Here is a 22,500-nt window from a genome sequence, read left to right as displayed (position 1 = left end):
CAGTCAAACCTGTATATAAAGGCCCTATATTAAGGTGCCACCCTCTATTAAGTGGCAAGTTTTCAAAGTCCCAATTTTCGCCCAAATGCTATGTTTATTAGCCTCATTATGTGACCGCCTCTATTAAGCGGCAGTGGCCACCCTGTAGCAGTCCTGTGTTTGTCTTTCTTTGTTTTTACCTGTATTAAGTGGCCACCCTTGAATGGAAACTAAGCCAGAAGTTATTTTATGTGGTATTTTATTGTATTTAAAATGCAATTCATCATCACTATAAAGAGAAATTTACTGACAAAGACAAATGTAAACAATGTTGATAGGTTTGTACGTACAGGGGGTCAGCAAAAACTGACAACGGCATTTAAGAATGTTAACTGAGGATGATTGTTTTTTGCACTTAGTTTTGTAAACAATATTAATGGAGGCCAAGTATGATGTGGCAACAACAATGAAATGATGGCATGAGATATTTTGTTGTGAACTGTAAGTCGTAAAAATACAGTGCTGTATACCGTAGAAGAGTAGAGGACAATGATTATTATTGCACAGTACTTTTACACAATGTTATGTATATTATTCTCTTCACACCCAAACCGGCGTAAACCAGCCAGACTTAGTATTTCACTCTGTCTAATGCCAGACGATTTTACTCGTCAATGGGGAATCCCCGGGAGTCAATGGGTTAAGTTACAAGGTTGCAACTTTAAAGTATTAATCACTTGATAGAGTGTTCATTGTCCTATTGTTTCCTTGCATGAAGTGTTTTTGTATGATACCCCATAAAAATAATTATTGGTATTACACCTCTCCCAGTGAGTATTTTTAGTGTTCCTGTATGAAGCAGCCAGTTCCTTAAGTCCTGAGGGTGGCTTTTATATACAGGTTTGACTGTACAACATACCAGTATATACATGTACTAAAACAACCATTCACCTCAGTGTTGGTGGCTACTTCGCAGATCAGTAAATATCCACCCCTAGCTACCTCCACTTCAGTGAATAATTCAATTCTATGATTGTTAATTATTTGCTTAAGGAATATGCAGCTAAGAAAGCTTACCTTAAGAAGTCTTTTCAGCACAGTTTTTTCGCAAGCTTTGTAAAAAAGTTCCAAGCTGTAAATAAAAAGAAACTGACATAATTTTCTCTGGTTGATTAATAGTCACTGTAGCACTCAATAATATTAAAAATCAATGCTCCTCAGCACTAGAACTAATCCTTGTTGGCAATTCTCATGCACTCCTCTGTTTTCTTGCACTGTAGTAAAAGCACACATACAGTGTAAGGTCTTTCAAAGAGCACATAATAGGAGCAAGGGTGGCATAGTCGGTTAGTGCGCGGCCTTGGTGCATATTTTAAAGGTCCCGAGTTCGATCCCCGGATCTCACATCCTTGTTTCGACTTCTTTCCTTTCAGCGAAGCCTAAGTACACTGTAGCTTTAAATACCCTTAAAACCGAGCACTGATGGAAAGAGGGGGGTAAAATGAGCGCACTGTCGGCTTCTTGGGAGAATACTCTCTAGAGAGTAAAGGAATTTCCGACATTAAATAAGGTGTACCTTCACCCTATATGTGACAGGAACTATTAAAGATGACTTCCTCCTCTCAGGTTGTTGAAACTTCAGTCAACATCTTAAAAAACAGTACCCCTCAAAAGTATTACACGCAAGATTCAAATTTATCACGGAGTGCTTTCATTCAATTTCATTATTGGTCATCATGGTTATCATTTAAATTTATTAGTTTCCTCAAGGAACCTCTGCACAGGGAGTGCCTCAACTCAAAGAGGGTAAGGTAAAGAACTAAGTATTCGCTGACCTTCCCTCCAAAATACCCAGTAGTGGTTGGAGCATTACTTCTGATTCTTGTTGGATTGCTGTTTTGCTGCTTGGCAAAGCAGGGTTAAAATTAGCACTGCTTTTAATCCTGTTAAAATAGAAACCAAAATAAATACTTTTAATTTTGACTATAAGAGAAATCACAGCTGAATAAATAAGTTACAGTAATTGTGTAAAAATCATGATCAAATGAAGGATTTGATTGTAGATTTTGTTTTTTTTTTCAACAAACTAAAGGAAGGGAAAGAAATACTTTGGTAGCAAAGGCAAAAGCTTTCCACAAAAGAGTTAACACTGGGGATAACATTTGCAACCTTCAGATGGCAATCTTAGCCCAGATTTTCTTCTTTCAGTTCTATCTCAGCAAACTGTCAACAGACATTAATTTTGTCTTCTTTCATCTGTTTACGGAGAGTCAACTGAAAGTTAATCATGATTCTTGTGGGAGCCCCTTTTCTTTAATCTCACGTAGTAGCAGCAACTAGTTCTCAATTCACTCTCAATACAAAGTTACTCCTAGGTGATGATGAAACCTTCAATACCTTGAAATTATGAAAGAATGATATACCGTAGTTATTCGGTTATAAGGCGCACTTGGTTATAAGACACACCCCAAACTTAGCAATTTAATCAAGCTAAGTTCTCAAATTGAAAATTACGCCAAAATACTCGGTTATAAGACGCACCAAAAAATTGAGAGTTATCAAAAGGATGTGATGAATTTGAGAACAATTATCCTTACACAATTGGCATGCGAACTCTTTTTGTTAACGCAAACAAAGTGAAAAAGTCACGCATTTAATGATACGTAAAAACAAAAGCTAAAAGTTGACACCTGAAATGATAAACATACAACGCATGAACCTTCCGACTGAGTACAGACTTCAGACTTCAAGCGAAAGCGAACGGTAAAAAACTCCCAACGAAAGTCGTTTAGTGTTCTAAAGGTCTCTAAAAGCACTATTCTTTTTTTTTTAATTGACAACTAGTGTCCTTTTCTCGTGTTGTCTAAACTGCAAGTTCTTCTCAAATTGTGATCTTAAGATTTTGTTGCATGAAAATACTTGGCTATAAGATGTACCCCAATTTTAGCACTAACTTGCCACCCAAAGACAGATTTTTCTTGAAAAAACCGTGCGCCTTATAACCGAATAACTACGGTATGTTTGTTTGTCTGATAGTTTGTCAGCTATGTTGACAATGCAATTTTTTAAAACTATCTACATGTACACAAACTATGAAATGCAGTAGAATATATTATTTTAAAAAATCAAACAGAGTAAGTAATGTTCAAAATTAATATATTAATCAAGGTGATTACATTACCTGAATAAGAGATTACCAACACCTTTCACACTTTCTTGTATCTCTCCATCCAAGCTGAGGAAATTAAAGGTGTCATGAGAAGGGGAAGGAGTAGAAGCACCTAAAATAGCCTTAAAATGCAACCAAACAGTCCCCAGAATACATTTACTATATAATTTGTATAAACAAAAATACACAGGCGAGTGATAGAATCTATTTTATTTTAAAGAAATTTACATTCTCACAAACATTCTCTTATTGCAAGTAGAGCTGGGGTTACCTGTGTGTGAAGGACGTGGTTCGTTATGTCTTAGTAATAACAATAACTCAGTGATTATGATGATCTCTCAGAATTGAAACCTCGTTTTAAAATATTATTAATATTTTTCTCTTCTACAAACTGTTACATGTTATGCAAAACCAAGTTGTCATAAGCAGACATGACTGATGTAACTTTATGACAGTCGCAAATAAAATATGACCGCTTCAAAACACGGAATAGATTAACCTAACCTAACCCAAATGGCAGTTCACAGTTCATAAGGAGAGGATATTAAATATGCCGAATTGAACAACAGCACTAATAACTCATTTATTAACTAGTAACCTTTGCTTGCAAAGGTCATGCCTTTACTCCATTAATTTTTCAACCTGGAAGTTATTCCCGTTTCTAAGAGTACATAAATCCTGTGTCTCTTGATACTTATCAAGAGTTATTCTAATACCTTCTGACAAAGATAACACACAGTTCATCAAGAGTGAGATTTAGTTTCACTTGGAGCTCTTTAAAGACTTCACTGCATTGTGGAGAAAGCTGCAACAAAAATAACAAAGCAGTAAAAAATGCAGTGGGAAAGATTTCAGACTTGCATGGTATTATAATAATTATTATTATTATTATTATTATGCAATGTCTTTTAAGTACTGTTTAATAAATGAGCAGGAGTGTATTAATTGTTAAATGAGATTTTTAAATTTTGTTATGCACCTTCTGTCCTCCACCCATTGTTTCATAAAGCTTTTCCAGCTGAACTCGTAGTTGCTGTATGTTATTCATCAGAATGCATGCTGTTTTTCCCTGCTGACAACAAATTTCAAACTCTTTGGCGATTTTTTCAGCATATTGCAGCAGTACATTCTGGACAGTCTGCAAAGGTAAACATTTTGGATTAACAACTGAAGAAAAAGGAAAAAGTATAAAAAGGTCAGAAAGCCAAATGTAAAAGCCTTGAATAATCACCATTGTAAATTTGATGATGTAGCGTGTCTGGATTTCTGGATCTGGACAATCAAGCTTTCGTACAATCTCAAAACTCTGCAAAGCAAAAAAATACTGTCAAGCATACTATCTTCTTGGGTTCTTTAGTGTTGTGATAAAATTTAATTATGTTGGAATGTCAACTTCAGAAATAAATGTAGAAATAAAGCAATGAATTTATTTGGATTCAGCTATTTCAGGCGTTGATAACCAGTTGCTCACAACTCCTTGGACTATTGTAGGTCACAACATTACCAAAGAGCAAACCATATTTATACAAAATTTTGGAATAAATATTGCATCACACAAGAGAGTAATCTCAAACCAAAGGCCTAGGGTAATAACAATATTGATTACACAAGTCTTCTGACAAGTTGGAAAGCTTCAGGTCTGGTTTTTCAGGAAAATCAGTCCAGTCCTAGCATAACTTTAAACAACTGTGAAAAAGTATAATATTTAAGTTTTCCTACGATTTAAGTCGTGTATAGTCTCACCTGGTTCAAAGAGCAGAAGATGTCAACCACAGAATTGGAGAATAAAGCATGTGCAGAGCTTGGTGGAAACTTCAAATAAACAATAAAATTATAATATTATTTGCCACTGGATGAAATTTTGTCATCTCCTGAATAATCAAGTATCATCCATTCTTGTCCTCTTGAGCTGGCACTAGAAATAATATTATGTTTGCAAACATGTGGAGTTAGGGATGGATCACAGTGAGGGTTCTTTTACGCAACAGTAAGCAAACCACTAATTTAAATTGTTCCTAACTTTTTTTAATGAGCAGATGAACTAGAAGCCTATAGCTCAGGACTGGAGTGGGAATGCTTGTCAGAAATTTTGCATTAACCGACCCCAAAGGAGACCAATCTGAGCTTGACCCAGGATTTTTTGACCCCTAAAAGAGACCACATTTAAAACATGTACCAGTACAAGGAAAGATTATGTTTTTGCAAACGTTGGCTGTGAAGCACTTATATTTGAGTGGTGGTGGTCGTTAATTTGATGGACAAAAAAAAAAACAAACAACACAAACAAGATGGAAAAAGGATTCTCTTTCTGTTGAATAGTGAAAGAATGGACTAACTTTAAAAATGAACCTCAGAGGACTCTCACAAAATACCGGTAATACTCACGCTATATCTCTTGTCGCGTTCAAGAGCACCAATCATATAATCAACAGATTCCTCATCATTCTCAGTCAACCACTGGGAAACAAATGGTTCGAACCAGCTACAAAAGGATCAACAACAGCCGTTTTCAGTTTACACATGTAGATAAAACAGTGAGCTATTATTTTAAGAACTGTCTTATGGTGGTAAAGGATGAATGCGTAAGAAATCCATGAGCTTCCACTTTTGGCAGCCAGTTCTGTAATGTATTGATAACCTTTTAACCGGAAATAACTCTAGTTTTCATACCGGAAGTTTACAGAAATCGCGGGCTTACTTAGACCCATGGGAAATGTGAAACCATGCTCTTTTATGTGCCATGCGAGTGAAGTAAAGTTTACTGTTGTGTTTAGTTTAATCTGTGTGATTCGTTGGCCATCGATACGCAATCTTTACATTGGCGACGAGGATTCGATTCGTTTTGTGAGGTCGGGGATATTTTGGGCGTCATTTGCGTAGAGGATCTGAGTATTTTGTCAGGAGGATAATGACAAGCAGTGCACCTTCGACTTCGAGTACACCTTCGACAACACAAACACAGCCAGTTACCGCGTTTGTTCCTCTTCTTGATGTGGCCAGTCTTCCTCCCTTCAACCCGAAGGAAGACCCGAACACTCTCGCCGTTCGTTGGAAGTTGTGGAAGCGCTCATTTAATTTGTATTTGGTGGCTAAAGGGATAACGAAGGATGAACAGAAAACCGCGTTGCTGTTACATACCGGAGGATTGAACTTGCAGGAACTCTACTACACGTTAGTGCCCGGAACGGATATCGTATCTTTCGATGAGAGTATGGTGTTGCTGGATGGTTTTTTTTCGCCCCAGTTGAATGTTCCGTTCGAAAGGCATCAGTTTAGGCAAATGGAGCAAACTTCGGGTGAGTCGGTTGATCAGTTCGTTTGTCGGCTGCGACAGAAAGCGATCACCTGCGAGTTTGAAAAAGTTGATGAAGCGATAAGGGATCAGCTTATTGAGAGGTGCAGGGACTCCAGACTCCGCCGTAAGTTCCTGGAAAAATCAAACGCAACCCTGAAGGATTTGCAAGACCTAGCTCGTGTACATGAGGCAGTAAATATGCAGGTCAAGGCCATGGATCAGTTAAGCTTGTCAGGCCAGGTGAATGCTGTCTCGTTCGGCAGACCTCAAAATACGGGGAAAGGTAAAGAGACCGCTCAAGGCAGAGGTAGAGGAAATAAGTCTGGTAAACATTCTGGTGGTTGTCATGGTGCAAAGGTGATGAGATGTTTCCGTTGTAATTACAGTGACCACATCGCACGTGATCGGAATTGTCCAGCTCGCAACCAAAAGTGTAATTCGTGTGGGGAGGTTGGGCATTTTGCTATTTGTTGCAAAACGAAGGAACGCAAAGCTCCTTCTCAAGATTCTGAAAAAAGGAAAGCCTCCAGGGGCAGAGCATATCAAGTGTCAGAAAATTCAGCCACTGGTGCCCAAAATTACTATGCGTTTGCAGTGGGAGCTGGTGAGTTTGTAGGTGGTAGCGAAGTTGATTTGAAGGTTGGAGGAGTTGTGTTACGTGCAGTACTTATTGATTCTGGCGCTTCGTGCAATGTGATTGATCAGACGACCTGGGAAGCGATGAAGAAAGAGAATGTACAGTGTGATTCCAAGAAATCAAGCAAAAAGTTGTTTGCCTATGGTCAAAAGGAGCCTATTGAAGTGATTGGAACATTTGTGTCTGAAATTGTGTGCGGGGCCAATGGCAAGTCGTGTGTTGATGAATTCACAGTTGTTAAGGGTCCAGGCCGATCTCTACTGGGAAAGAACACAGCGGAGAAATTGGAAGTGTTGAGGGTTGGTCCCATGAAAGAAGAAATATGTTCGTTAATGACAGAGGGCAATGGTGCTGATATTCGTGAGAAGTACGCAGAAGTTTTCACAGGAGTTGGGAAGCTGAGGGATTTCCAGCTGAAGCTTCATGTAAGAGATGATGTCACACCTGTCGCACAACCGGTACGGAGGCTACCATTTGGACTGAGAAGCAAGGTTGACGAGAAGTTGGACGAGTTGTTAGCCAAGGACATCATCGAAGAGGTGTCACACAAACCTACTGAATGGGTGTCGCCATTGGTTGTGGTCCCAAAGGCAGACGGTGATATCCGGATTTGTGTGGACATGCGCAGGGCGAATATGGCAATAGAGAGGGAGAGACACCCCATCCCCACGCTTGAGGAAGTGTTATATGATCTTAACGGTTCAACTGTGTTCTCAAAACTTGATCTGAAATGGGGTTTTCATCAAGTGGAACTGGATGAAAAATCGCGCGATATTACAACATTTGTTACACACCGTGGCTTGTACCGATACAAACGTTTGATGTTTGGAATAACATCAGCGCCCGAAAAGTACCAGAAAATAGTTGCTGATGTTTTGCAGGGGTGTAAGGGTGTGGCTAACTTGGCAGATGATCTCATTGTACATGGTTGTGGTATTGAAGAGCACGACAGGAATTTGCATACTGTTTTAAAGCGGTTGGGAGAAAAAGGATTAACTCTGAATGGAACGAAATGTCAGTTTCGCCTTCCCAAGCTAACCTTTTACGGTCATGATCTGAGCAGCCAAGGTGTTACGCCCAGTGAAGAGAAAGTAGCTGCCATAATGAATGCAAGTCCTCCGAAAGATGCTGCAGAGGTCAGATCATTCGTTCAGCTGGTGCAGTATTCTGCAAAATTTCTCCCCAACTTCGCGCAAGAAGCAGAGCCGCTTAGGAGTCTCCTGAGGAAGAATGAGCCTTTCGTTTGGGGTGAAGCACAGGAAAGGTCGTTTCAGAAGCTAAAAGAGCTTGCTGCAGGGGCCAGCACACTTGCATACTTCAGAGGGGACTGCAATACACGAATCATTGCCGATGCAGGTCCACACGGTTTGGGTGCGGTGTTGACTCAACTTCAAGATGGGGAGTGGCGAGCAATCTCGTATGCATCCAGGAACCTCACTGAAGTAGAGCGAAGGTACAGCCAGACGGAAAAAGAGGCATTAGCCCTGGTATGGGCCTGTGAAAGGTTTAACATTTATGTATACGGACGCCAGTTTGAACTAGAAACCGACCACAAACCGCTTGAGTGCATTTTTGGCAGGCTCTCTAAGCCATCGGCGCGTATAGAACGATGGGTTCTAAGGTTACAGGGTTACGATTACAAGGTCGTTTACCGTCCCGGAAAAGCAAACATTGCCGACGCACTTTCGAGGCTTAATCAAGTCAACCCCAAAGACACAAGCGGAGAGGAGATTGACTTTGTTATGGCAGTCGCTCAAGGAAGCCTACCAGTGGCACTCTCGGCTAAACAAGTGGAAGAAGTGTCTGAGAGCGATCCAGAGATGGTTAGCCTGAGACAGTACATTTTAAGTGGGGACTGGTCTCAATGTAGGATGTCTGCGTATTTGTGTGTCAGGAACGAGCTATGCGTGTTAGGAAAACTTGTCTTACGTGGCACTCGAATTGTCATACCGGAGGCTCTAAGGGGAGAGGTCCTACGTCTTGCTCATGAGGGTCACCAGGGCATCGTAAAGATGAAGGCACGCCTCAGAACAAAGGTCTGGTGGCCAAAAATGGACTCAGACGCCGAACGAGTCTGCAAGTCTTGTCATGGATGTCAGGTTGTAGGGGAGTTACAGCCTCCAGAGCCAATGAAAAGAGTGGAACCACCTACCGGTCCTTGGCAGGATGTAGCCATAGACTTGATGGGTCCTCTTCCGACGGGAGAAAGTTTGTTGGTAGTCGTGGACTATTTCAGCAGATTCTATGAGGTGGAAATCATGAGGTCGACCACGTCCAAGAAAGTGGTAGATGTACTGGCACAGATATTTTCAAGATATGGATATCCTTTTACTCTCAAGTCCGACAATGGTCCTCAGTTTTGCTGCGAGGAGTTTAAGACGTTCCTCTCAGACCACGGAATAGAACACCGGACATCTCCTCCGCTGTGGCCGCAGGCCAATGGGCACGTCGAGAGACAGAATAGAACGCTTCTAAAGGCTTTGAAAGTGGCTCACGTTGAAGGAAAAGAGTGGCGGGGAGAACTTAATAAGTTTCTGCTCGCGTACAGGAGCACACCACAAGTAAGCACAGGAGTTACTCCTGCTTTCCTCATGTTCGGTAGAGAATTGAAAACTAAATTTCCAGAGCTGAAGAGAGCTAATAACCTGTTGAATGAGGGTGTAAGAGACAATGACTGGAATCACAAGTTGATCCACAAGGCATATGCTGATAACAGACGAGGTGCTGTAGAAAATCCTGTGATGCCTGGAGACCAAGTTTTACTAAAGAACACGAAAACGTCTGGTAAGCTTGAAGCAAATTTTGAGAGTGAACCATACACAGTGCAAACTAAGGAAGGCCGTGAGGTGACTGTTCGGTCGAAAAAGGGCGTGGAATACAGGCGGAACAGTTCTTTTGTTAAACGTTACAACCCACCAGAGGATACACAGGAGTTAACAGAAAATGTAAGTGAAAAGGCTGTTAGCTCAGCAGTTGGAGAGGCTGTAAGCCCAGCGGTTGCCCCAAGTACCTTGGAAGAAAGTACAGTAACATCACGACCCAGCCGGACAATCAGAATGCCGGAGAAATACAAGGATTATGTACTCTATCAAGTAGACTCTGTTGACGCATTGAACCTGTGTTGAACTTTGGTAGACTTCGTTTAAGTTTAAGGATTAGTAGAACTGGACAGTATCCTTCTAGTTGCGCAGTCCATGTGGAGCGGTTTTTCGTACTATGTATTTTGTTGACATTTTCCTTTCACTATATTCTGTTTCCAAAGAAAGGAAGGGATGTAATGTATTGATAACCTTTTAACCGGAAATAACTCTAGTTTTCATACCGGAAGTTTACAGAAATCGCGGGCTTACTTAGACCCATGGGAAATGTGAAACCATGCTCTTTTATGTGCCATGCGAGTGAAGTAAAGTTTACTGTTGTGTTTAGTTTAATCTGTGTGATTCGTTGGCCATCGATACGCAATCTTTACAAGTTCCTAGACTCAGATTGTTGTCTCAGCTGGTAAATTTTCGCAACTCTGCTAAGAGCGGAGAGTGGAGGGAGGAAGGAAGGAGAAAAAAACACTTTACAATCCACAATGTGCAAATTCTTTTTCTTCCAAAATGCTTTAGAACTCAGTGGATACAAGGGATTATGAAACAGGCGTTAACTGATCAAGGATGCTAACTCGATAATAATTATTCATAACAAAGGGAAATTACCGATAATGAAGTGATTGCTTGTTATTAAAAGGACTGTTTCCAAAATAATATTTCTGGCTAATTAAGAAGGCAATGTTTTAACTCCTTCATGTATGTTTGTTGTCCAGCTCCATTAAAACAATGACCAAAAAAGCTGCATAGTTACTAAAACAAGGAATGACATAAAATGATCTAAAATGACCGAAACTGACCAACTCAGTTTAGGTCATTTTTAATTACATGTAGATCACTTTAGGTCAATTTTTAGATACCATTGTAGCTCATTTTGGGTCATATTAGATACTATTGTAGCTCATTTTAGATACCTTTGTAGATCATTTGAGGTTATTACTTGTTTTAGTAACTACGGAAAAGCTGACCATACGAAGTAAAATACTACTCTAACCCCTTGTGCATTTGATTTCTATGCAAGAATAAGTTTTTTAAATTATTGTCTTTTGGTTTCAGTGCACATTACCTGGCATACTCAGGAACTTTACCCTTGTTGTCTGGACAATCACTTGCATACTCATTATAAAACCACTTTAACTAAAATTAAAACAAAATATAGAATAGTACATGTAAAAAGTAAAGTACTGAAGACTTACAAGACTCTACATAATAACCAAAACTATGTACAGATAAGCTACAGTGTGTAAATATAGTAAAAAGCCTGGTATCTTATTTCTATTTTTACTTGTATTTTATTTATTTATTTGTTTGTTTGTACCTTAAAGTGGAGGTTCATGTAATCAGCACTATTCCAACGAGATTGTTGCCGCAAACTGTGCTCTGAAATATTAAAATTTAGACAGTTGTCAGCCACAGAGGTATCACAAGGTTTAACTTTACTCCAGCACATGCAATGTTTATAGAAACCTGCTTGTTGCATCTCTTTAATTACCTTTGAGTGTATCCTGTAGGTCTGCTGAGAGCAAGTTCCAAAACACTTGAGCACTGATTTCACCAACATTGAGCTCTGTTGGAAACCTAAAAACCAGATAAAACAAAATGTCGTTTATATTTAGCACTGATTAGAATATAAATAGCTGTAAGCAACACAACACAAAGCGAAGAGGAAACAAGTGGATTGTCCATACTGATTTAGAACATGAGTGTAGATGCCTCTGTCTTCTTCAATCACTGATACAACCAATGAGATGAGCTTTGGCCAGAAATCCAAATTCTTTGGACCAGAGGGTGGAATATTGGGTTCTAATGTGTTACTTTCAGAAGCCAGTTCACGATCATACAACTCAGAACAGTTGGCATAAAGATATGCATAGCTGGCCTTCATGCAATTCTGAAAAGAAGAGCAAGATCAATCATTATTGACGTGAGTACTGTGACTGTTGAAGCTTGCATACTCTATGTCCTGTAAGTTCAAGCTCTGTACAATGAATGTCACTCCAAGACCAGGGTAACCGTTCATATTATATGAAGTCAACTGTTCCTTGCATTGACAGCTTCTACCAACCTTTACACATTCCCGCACAATTTCTGCAGTTCGTGTAGGTCGCTGACTAAGAACCTGGGGAGATATATAACAAATAACAATAATTATTATTGCTTTCACTCATGCATATCAAGAGCTCAAAACTCAAATTATTTATAAAGTCAAAGGTGTCTGAATTTTGGAGCTGCTGATTATTTATTTACCAAGTAAAGCTACAATCCTTGCAGTTATGAATGCAATTTTAGCAATTGCATAGCCTAAGAGAAACCTGAAAAATTCAGGACTTCAAAGTGCGATGAGTCACAGGTTCAAACTGCCTTGAAGTTCTGAATTTTTCAGGTTTCTCTAAGCAATTGCTGACATTGCATTCATAACTGCAAGGATCACATTTTTCCTTGATTCATATCCACAGTTCAATATAATTATTATTCAACTCATATTATCATTTTGCTCTTTGAATATTTATTTATCTTGTCAATTTAAACAAACAATAAGTCAATACCTTCATTCTGAAAAATGTGACACTTGTCAGTAAATCAACAGAAGATTTAAGGTCATCCAACTTTTCAGGATTGACTGCTGGAAAATTTGTCTGAAAATTAATTTAGGGAACAAAAGTTGAGATAAAGTCAATTAACATACATGTATTTGCTGGCCACTTAACATTAAACAATATTTACTCTTAAACTTACCCTGTAATTTGCAATGTCAATTCTCAAGGTGTTGTAAAGATGATCAACAATCTTCACAAACTTTTCACTCTAAAAGCAAAAGGTAACAAACTTCTAGTAAATGTCAACAAAAATCAAACAACAATTCAAAACAAAAATGATTTTAAAAACTCCTTTTTGCCATTTTCATCACAAGCAAACATCCTCCTCATCCTCATTGTTTTACTGTAATAATAATTTGTTCAACATTAACTTGTCTTTTCTATAATTGATAATTTGTATGGAATGTACTTCCTTCCCTGCCAGCGAAGCATAAAGAAGCACAAAGTTATGATTATTAATCAACAATACATAAGATCACTCCCTACCCCAAAATTTGTGGAGGTAAACCGATGAGACGCAGATGTGGCTGAGTTTGCAGTCGTGTGAGAAAAGAAAGCATTGATGTTTGCAAGCAAGCTGCTAATGATAGCAGGGACACCAGGACACATGTAGTATGATGTTAGACAGGAAAGATGTCTAAAACAAAATAAACAGAACAGATTCAAACTGTTACTTAACACTTCAACTCACAAAGTTAATATTGTCAATGAAGAAAGCACAAAAAAAGTGCAAAAAATAAGCAAATGGTACATGTACATTATGATCCATAAATTTCTCCTAACTTCTATAAACTTTGAGTTTGATTTTCTTCATACAATAAAAATCTTAATGTAACGCATTGTATTGGTTAGGCCTCGGTTGTTCAAAAGGTGGGTAACGCTATCCACCGGATAAATCACTATCCAGCAGATAAACACTAGCAAAACCAACTGAGTTATCCAGTGTATAGCACTATCCACCCTTCGAACAACTGGGGCAGGTATATAATTTATTGATACTAAAATAATGCAGACATTAAATAAGTATTTTACATTTTTTGCATGCATGCCAGGAGTTTGACCACTTACCAGGATACTGATAATTTTGTTCAGACAGGTAGTTACCACCAACATTTTTATATAATTTTTGGCAATGATAACTAAGAATATGTTACAACTACAGTGTAAATAAACTCACGTCATTGCTTGGTAAATGCTCTCAATTCCATATCGCATGGCAAACTCATTTACAATCTCAAGAGATGGTTCTGAGAAAAATACTTTCCAGGGATCTTCTCTCTGTATAAAATCAAATATTTAGGAATGAAGCAACAGATAGTGGTACATGAAATTACACAAATATATGGCACTAAATTGTTTTTATGCAGAATCCAACATAGATTTTTCAACTTCCTAGATTCTTGCAAAAGAAGAGGTCACGAAGATGAGAGGACTCTATTTGAAATATATTTTTGGGCCCAACATTGCTGCCAAATATTGGGTATGAGATCTCCTTTGTTACTTCAGTGGTTCAGTGTTAAAGAAGGTGTTTATTTCAGAGTGTGACCAAAATCATGAACAAAGAAAGAGCAAGCATTGCCTATAACTTTCTCACAATATGATTGGTTTATTTCCCAAATGTTAATGAGCATTCCTGATTGGCTATTACATTGCATGACAAATTGATGCGAGCATGACAAGAGCAGCGTTGTCTAGACTCTTATCAACAATGGTAAATTAGACATTACAAGCAATTGTGGTAAAATAGTTAATATAAAGGAGAGTGGTTATTATTTTCTTTACATAAAAGGAAAGGAAAGGAAAGTAACGTTATTTAAGTGTCTAATCTTCTAGCGCTGTAGAGCACTAATCGGGGACACTGTAAATTGAAATTAACAAGTTAACGCAAATCAAATCAAATTTTGGTTTTTGAGGAGAGGGAAAAACTGGAGTACCCAGAGAAAAACCTCTCAGTGCAGAGTAGAGAATCAACAAACTCAATCCACATATGACACCGAGTCTGGAAATCGAACTCGGGCCACATTGGTGGGAGGCGAGTACTCTCACCACTGCGCCATCCCTGCACCCCTTGTTTTGGACTCGACTCTATACAAGACATATCCCTATCCTCAATGATAACTAATTAAAAGTTTTGACAAATTCATGAATTTGCCCCCCCTCCCCCTCCCCCTGCCCCCCTGGTAGTTACAATCTGAGAACAAAAGTTTGTAATTTGTCAAACTATGCAGTGCCAAGCAGAGCTTCCTTCATGGGGACATAGTTTTTAAATGAGTGATTAACCCATTGACTCCCGGGGGTTCCCCATTGACAAGTAAAATACTCTGGCATTAGACAGAGTAAAATACTGGCCAGCCGGTTTAGGCTGGTTTGGGTGTTAAAGGGTTAGACTCAAGCAGAAAGAGAGAGTCAATATCTATCTGGCAGGGTGAACAGTTTTAATCATAGCTCCCGGATGACAGAACTTCACGGTTAATATGTCCTACTTACTGAATTTGATGTAGGAAGGGGGACCTGGCCATTGTTCTTTTCGCACAAGGAATGGAAGATATTCTAAAACGTTTTGAAATGACAAAGATAAGTAATGGTATAAAGACAAAAGGACTGCAGCAAGACCCCTCAACCACTTGTATGATCTCAGATGACAAACACGAAGAAAAAAAAATTGAAAAAAATAATAACAGCTGCGGTAACAATGGGGACCTTGAGATCAGAGGGCGAGGATGACTACAAGTCCAAGCTTCTGAACTGAGCATGCAAAAAAGGTTTGGAAGCCGACATTTTTCAAAATGTGCATCCTCAGAATTTGTAGTCCCCCCTCGTTTTCTGACCTAAAGGTCACTAATGTCTCATTTAGGTAACCAGTGTTGTCATTTTGAACTAAGAAGGGTTCTCAGTTATTAAGCCTGTAACCTATAACACCTGTCACAGGTGTCACTTGTAATTGTTATGCCTTTAAAATTGTCCCAATCAAGTAGATCAGTTTGTCCATCAGTTGCAGTATGAAAAAAGCACAGCAATGGCTGTTAAAAATTATTCTAATGAGAACCCTGCTAAGAAAGACATACATCCTACTTGTCAAAAGGTGAGTCTTCTTTGTACCAAAATTACAAAGAAAACCTCATAATTTAGGTGGAATAAAGCAAAATGCTTATTGCCTATTAAATACTGGACACAGCTAGAACATAAGTCAGTCATTACTACATGTACATCTATGAAAATTTGGTTTTATCAAATAAGTTGATGAAGGTAAATTAACCATCTTAAGAAAGATTTGTGAGCTGAAATTTCAATGGTCAGCAATTCATCAGCCACACACCAGTGGCTCAGTTGGTTGAGCAACAGGCTGCTATGCGAGAGGCCATGAGCTCAACTCCGGCCAAACCAACCCTCAGGGTCTCAAAATAACTGTTGAGGGGAAAGTGCTGCCCTTTTAATGACATCTGCAAATGATTACACTCCTCAGTCTTCTTGGAAAAGGCTGATAAACCACAGGATCCATCTCACAACTCTTTAATGTTCACAACCCTGTGGGACGTAAAAGAACCCACACACAAGGGCATGGAGTTCCTGCTGTTGTGGTCTGTTCTCTGTGGTACCGGTATATCATGGTTGGGAGGGTAAATGCTCAGAAATATTAGCTACATGTATCAAGCTACTCTAAAATCTGAGGGTAAATAAAGATACAAAAACATGTATGATGATTATGATGATCAGGATGAATAATTATTGTAAAACATCTTGACTGTGTGGTGATAGTTTCTTGAACTAATAAAATTAATAGATTCGATGTCGCCGTGCATCTGTTCAGTAATAGCTCACAGATGATATCAAAATATGGTAAGAACCAAGAAGTGACAGAGATGGTGATACCACATTTGACAACATCTGCGATCTATTCCTGAACAGATACACGGCAACATGGAATCTATTTGTTTTAAATAATAAACAATTAAAATACCCAGAAAAAAGTATTTTCGTTTAAAATCGTTCCAACATTTTTGTAACTGATTGTTGTACTTAACAAAGAATTGTGATGATATCAGTTATGCGTCAGTCCTCTAATTTACCATAGGTGAGAGCCAAACAAAATGGGTGCATTATTGAGCTCAATATATTATAAGTAATGCATGAGCTCAGAATGATACTATAATGCAAATAGTTTAAAACACTGTCAGTACATTTATCCTACATTAATTTGTCCCAGTTCACAGCTCACCTCATGAAGGCAAGTATATTGTTGATGATAAGGCACAACCCTTTCTTCTCCTTTGATCTCGATACTTATTCTCAATCGAATTGCTCCAGACACAGCTGATCTGTCAGTTCTTTTCTCTGTATTTCAAAACAAATGTGAATCAGACAGACAGATAGACAGACAACTAGGTCTAGGTTCACCAGTTTCAGCACTGGGACCCTACAATAATATTTGACTACTATTTTTCTTCAAGTGTATCAAGTTTAGTTTATCAAATTTATTCAAGTTCAAGTCAACCACTCCTGCTGAAGAATGTCTCCCAGATATGTGGGAAGTTACACATCATGTGAGATAGGGCCTTATAACAAGTCTATGCTACTTATCCCAGTCAGTGGACTAATAACTAAAAAGTGTTACCATTTGCAGAGAGAGCTAGGACCTTCTTCACAGTTATTTTAAGAGTCCCAAGAAGGGTTCAAACCGTGGTCTGCTGCACAAAAGCCCAAAGCACTCTTGATTGAGCCAAAAGCAGCACAAAGCTACCTTTGCTCTCTCTTGTTTGATCAGATTGCCATTGCCGACGCAGCACCACAGTTTCTTTAGAAACTACCCCTTCATTCATTAATTTATTGTCAAATAGGGTCCATTCTTACAGTTATATTTGCATTTATGTCCCTAGATTTTAATGATCACCCTGTGACAGTGAGCCATTGTAATGGTTGCATCCATAGTAGACCAGGGATTTATATATTATATTTAAATTGCCTTTGCATTAATTTTAATTTTGCTGATTTCTGATACAAAGGCCCTTGACTGAAGGCACTTTGAAGTCATGCAGTTATATCACCCAACAGTACATTGGTAATACAGACACTCCTTTTCAAACATGTAAACAAGGTTTCCAGAAGGGTTTCCAAAGTATAGCAGAGTTGGTACAGTGTAGAGAGCACTTGCCTTTCACCAGTCTGGCCCAGATCATCTCCTGGACTCAATGTCATATATTGGTTGAATTTGGGGGTTCTCTATCTCTATTCTGCTATGAAGAGCTCTTTCCCAAGGTACTCCAGTTTTCTTAGTCACCTATGCAGCCATTCTTTGTGTGGTCATGCAATTGAATAAATGCTCCTCCCCAGGTGTGCAGGGGTGCAGGGATGCAGGGATGGCTAAGTGGTGAGAGCACTCACCTCCCACCAATGTGGCCCAGGTTTGATTCCTCGACTCGGCGTCATATGTGGGTTGAGTTTGTTGGTTCTCTACTCTGCACCGAGAGGTTTTCTCCGGGTACTCCGGTTTCCCCTGTCCTCAAAAACCAATATTTGACTTGTTGTGGTAATTGTTAATTTCAATTTACAGTGTCCCCAATTAGTGCTCCAGCGCTAAATCTACTAGACACTTTTGAATAAAGTTCCTTTCCCACACAAACAACAGCATTGTTTGTTTGAGTGACGACACAAAGAATGGCTGCGTACAAGACTACAGTTTTCTCCCCTCACCAAAAAATGTTAGTATCCCTGAGACAGTGAGTTGTCACTCGCATTCACGGTTGGGAGCAAATTTATCAGGATTAATAAAAAAATAGTATTCAGTACCACTTCCTTTACTATAAAAACCATAGACATTTTACAACTTACCAAGATTGTACCATACATCCATCTCTCCACTTAGCGTCCGTACTTCAATAATTGTTTGCCCAAGGAAGTCATCGCGCTCTCTTATTAGTCTGGATCTTACCATGGCTTTGATATCATCATCTTCATCCCTGCAAGTGAAAACAAAAATGCTTATAAAAAATAATTTGGGGATATCAAAGCAGTTAAGTGAGACACAAAAACGTTGTGAGATAAGCTGTTGTATGGTGAGGTCTTAATTTAAAACAGGTTTTCAGATACTTACCATACACGCACTTTCACTCTGTCAGTTGAATTGTGACAATCGCTGTACAAAGAGAAGTACATGTAAGGGATGACAATATTTAAAGGTTTGTTGAACTTAAAGGATCACGTAGACATTGATTATTGTTTGAAACTCACAATCCAAATGTTTCATTCCACTCTGGATTCAGCTCGTGTGGAATAGTCTTTGTTCTTTTCTTTGTTCTGCCAATCTGTACAGTAACATAAGGGTCACTTGTACCTATGGATAATAAAATTATTGAGTTTATGAATTAATTTTCCAATAGCATAAACAAAAATAAGTGAAAATGTTTTTGTAACTTACTAGTGAATGGCCAGAAAACAAATGAGAAGATTTTAGTTTTGGTTGAAAAAATGGTATAGTTTTTCACTTGTTTTTGGATTTTATGGGATCTGGAAGATTTGGAAAACACTGAACAGGCCCAAATTGGCCTAAACAAGTATTAAAATTATCTGGATTTTGCACAATACAAATTAAATTGTAAACAACAAATTTGCTATAGTTTAAAAACTAAACATTACATATGTTCCATATCCCTCAATCTAATTACCTGTTTTATCTTTAGCAATAAGTCCTTGTGCACTCACAACTACAAAAAGAAATGGGAAAAGAAAAGATATTGAATTTAGTTTGAATTGACCAAATGTACTGTCTAAAATATACAATGTAATAATATTAACACCCATAAGTAATACATGGTGTATTTATAGGACAAATTAGTGAGGCATTTACTCATAACATCTGTGAACAGCTTTAAAGTTGAAGATTCCAGCATTGAGAAAACAAAGAAAATAACAAATAAAATCAAATAAGAACAATCTTCTGACAATTCAAAACGACTATTTGGTGAAGAATTACCTGTGATAAGAATTTTTGCAGACCATTTTGATGTTCCTTCCAAGATCAAGTTTTTCACAGCTTTCATGTGCCCCGCATGTGTTTTTGGCTCCATGTGAAACACACCACTGTGGATATTCAATGAAAAATATACATGGTCAGTAAAATTAATCATAACTTACAAGAAATAAAACTAATAACCAAACAGGTCAAATGAAAAGCCACAGTGTCATCCATCACATTAAATATGATTTATCTAAATAAAGAAATTCAGTAAACACGCATTACACAAGTTCATGTGCGCCAATGACACGCAATTCTTTTAGGCAAAAGGACCTTTTCAAGGAAGGAAACATGTATAATAACGTCTTGAATCACTCAATTTCACCAATAATTTTCTCATACCTTATGTTTTTACTTGCTTGCCAGACAAATGTTGTAGATTTTCGTAGGCGAACACTGAATTTTGCTTTTGTGAAGTCAAAAACATTCATGGTGTCGGGCCATGTTTCACCTTCCTTTTCAAGTGAGATTAACCTTTCTATCATCCAAAAATGGCAGAGCTTGTCACACGAGCAATTTTTTAAGTTTATTTAGAAAACATTTCGATATATTTAAAATTCAGTCCTAAACAAAAGGTATCATCTCAAGGCTTGGGGGAATAAACTCATACAAATCCTTATATTTATTCCCCAGAGCCTGCAGATGATGCCTTTTGTTTAGGACTGAATTTTAATATAATATCAAAATTATTGGTCTAGTCCTACCTAATTTGCTCAAATATTTCAGGTCTTTCTTGTTCTCTGATCTCCATTCTGCTCTTCATGGCAACAATGATTGAGTGTGTTTTATCGTCTGTACCATGTTTGGCTGATTTCTTGGCAGCTCCTGGGAAGACAAAATAATGATGGGTTGACATTTGCTAAGAAACAGAGACATTATGATCAGAGGCCATCGCTAGATTCATCAATGTAAGCTTCCAACATAAATTTACCCAATAACACAATGAGAAATCAGAAGTCCTAACAAATTAAAACTTACGTTGCAAACAATCAGCATTCAACAAATCCTTACACCTCTCATGACACTTGACTCCACATTCTGAAAATATAGCAAAAGTACAGGAGAGAACTCATACATGGTGCAGCCTTTCTATAGCGTGCAACTTGTGATTCCATATTACAATAAAGAGAGGCTCAGCTTGCTGGATGAAGACAACGCCGTGGCTCTCAAAGAAAGCACAGCGAGGATGCTAAGATCTAGGAATCCAAAAATCCAGTCAATGGATGGTAATGAAAATTAAGCCTATAAATAACCCACAGGACTAGTGTACCGCCTTAAGTAAGCTTTTAACTACATGTACTTGTAGAGCTGTAAGATCCTACCTCTGCATTTAAGACCTTGTCGGGCTAAACCCCAAAGAAGACCTTCACACTCGTAACAGTAAGCAGGCACTTGAGTAGACCAGATCTCAAATTTATGAGGAGTGGTATCTAAAAAACATATTACATTACTTAAACAAAGATTAACATTTAGTGACAGTAAAGCTGAAAGCATAATATTTTCATACAATACTCGAAAGCACAAACAGAACCGTAATTACCTGAGATGGGATAAATGAGAGCTTGCAATGTCTTCTTGTAAACATGAAGTTTCTGGAAGAGAGAAAAATTGAATTAATGACAAAAATAAAAATAACTACTTCTCTACAGGACAGAATTTTCCATTTGTCATCAACAGCAAATGGTAGGCTTCTGCTCCACTTATTTAAGTGTTTTTCTTTTTTTAAGTACATGTCCATGTACTTACATGTACTCCTTAACTTAACAATAATGAGCTAAAATTCTGTATGTTCTGTTGAGCTTGAGCAAAGAACAACAGATTAAAGCCCAGTGCTTATCATTTTCTATAAAGGCAGAGCATAAAAGTCACCTAAATGTGCATTATAGCCCATTCAACATACCAGCTCCTCGTCATTCAAATGTGCTCTTTGTGACATCATTAAATGGGGTTTCCTGATTTGTTTTCCAAATGAATGTGGTTGCTGTATATTCTGAAAACAAAATTTAAACATTGCTCATATCCCACATTAAATTTCTAGAATAAAAACAAGATTGGTTTGAGAAATTTTAAGTTAGCATTAAAGGTTAGGGAACTTACTATACATGTAGGTGGTGAAACACACTGATGATTATTTTATGGAAAGTAAAAACTTACAAAAGGAATTGAAGATCTTCTCCTTCTCATTAAGGAAGTGTGTTCATCATTCAAGTCAAGAAGTTTTTTGGTTTTTTCATTCCTAAAATAAATAAAATAAAATTATAAATAGTTGTGATAGATGCAGCTGCAGTACAGTACCTTCATGGCAACAACAACAACAACAACTTTATTACAACATGAAACAATATTATTTCACTTTAAAAAGTGCATCCAAAATAACACAAAAATGCCAATGTACACAGCATCAGATATGCTATGGTCATTAGCCATCCATTTGCTCTGTGTAGTCAACAGCTTGAAAGCCACCAGTCATAAACAATCAACTGCACATTTATTATAAAACATTCAAAATGTAATCCCTTATACATATCCTTCACTAGTGCTCAAGCCAACCAAATAAGGTCATTCATCCAAACAATTTTTATTCCTGTACAAATGGCATATCGATCACATTCACTGCATAATATTAACGTTGCTGTCAACTTTTCATCTTAAAAAGAATGCAATAAAACAATCTAAAATACCTAAAACCTAAAATACTTCCATCATTGTACTCATCTTGTGC

The 22,500-nt window shown here is 38.0% G+C and overlaps 1 protein-coding gene across 2 annotated transcripts in view; it reads right to left on the bottom strand.

The window, feature by feature from the left end:
• Nucleotides 1-22,500, bottom strand: part of LOC138038417 (protein unc-13 homolog B-like) — a 61,125-nt gene that overhangs the window by 15,484 nt on the left and 23,141 nt on the right. For both annotated transcript variants that reach the window (XM_068884275.1, XM_068884276.1), the window contains 30 exons: nucleotides 21,933-22,014; nucleotides 21,679-21,768; nucleotides 21,319-21,370; nucleotides 21,101-21,208; nucleotides 20,757-20,816; nucleotides 20,483-20,603; nucleotides 19,737-19,843; nucleotides 19,429-19,467; nucleotides 18,995-19,097; nucleotides 18,858-18,899; nucleotides 18,596-18,723; nucleotides 16,986-17,101; nucleotides 15,257-15,319; nucleotides 13,947-14,047; nucleotides 13,256-13,406; nucleotides 12,909-12,977; nucleotides 12,719-12,808; nucleotides 12,238-12,291; nucleotides 11,861-12,063; nucleotides 11,665-11,750; nucleotides 11,491-11,552; nucleotides 11,239-11,309; nucleotides 5,534-5,630; nucleotides 4,892-4,960; nucleotides 4,380-4,454; nucleotides 4,128-4,286; nucleotides 3,865-3,953; nucleotides 3,161-3,214; nucleotides 1,815-1,922; nucleotides 1,057-1,111 (listed from right to left, as the gene is read on the bottom strand). In XM_068884275.1, the coding sequence (XP_068740376.1) occupies nucleotides 1,057-1,111; nucleotides 1,815-1,922; nucleotides 3,161-3,214; nucleotides 3,865-3,953; nucleotides 4,128-4,286; nucleotides 4,380-4,454; nucleotides 4,892-4,960; nucleotides 5,534-5,630; nucleotides 11,239-11,309; nucleotides 11,491-11,552; nucleotides 11,665-11,750; nucleotides 11,861-12,063; nucleotides 12,238-12,291; nucleotides 12,719-12,808; nucleotides 12,909-12,977; nucleotides 13,256-13,406; nucleotides 13,947-14,047; nucleotides 15,257-15,319; nucleotides 16,986-17,101; nucleotides 18,596-18,723; nucleotides 18,858-18,899; nucleotides 18,995-19,097; nucleotides 19,429-19,467; nucleotides 19,737-19,843; nucleotides 20,483-20,603; nucleotides 20,757-20,816; nucleotides 21,101-21,208; nucleotides 21,319-21,370; nucleotides 21,679-21,768; nucleotides 21,933-22,014 (2,704 nt within the window). The remainder of the gene's footprint in view (nucleotides 1-1,056; nucleotides 1,112-1,814; nucleotides 1,923-3,160; nucleotides 3,215-3,864; nucleotides 3,954-4,127; nucleotides 4,287-4,379; nucleotides 4,455-4,891; nucleotides 4,961-5,533; nucleotides 5,631-11,238; nucleotides 11,310-11,490; nucleotides 11,553-11,664; nucleotides 11,751-11,860; nucleotides 12,064-12,237; nucleotides 12,292-12,718; nucleotides 12,809-12,908; nucleotides 12,978-13,255; nucleotides 13,407-13,946; nucleotides 14,048-15,256; nucleotides 15,320-16,985; nucleotides 17,102-18,595; nucleotides 18,724-18,857; nucleotides 18,900-18,994; nucleotides 19,098-19,428; nucleotides 19,468-19,736; nucleotides 19,844-20,482; nucleotides 20,604-20,756; nucleotides 20,817-21,100; nucleotides 21,209-21,318; nucleotides 21,371-21,678; nucleotides 21,769-21,932; nucleotides 22,015-22,500) is intronic.

This window comes from Montipora capricornis, chromosome 2 (genome assembly GCF_036669925.1).
Source record: "Montipora capricornis isolate CH-2021 chromosome 2, ASM3666992v2, whole genome shotgun sequence".
NCBI classification, from domain to species: domain Eukaryota; kingdom Metazoa; phylum Cnidaria; class Anthozoa; order Scleractinia; family Acroporidae; genus Montipora; species Montipora capricornis.
Note: the sequence above shows the minus strand (reverse complement) of the source record. Positions and strands in the feature narration are given on the sequence as shown.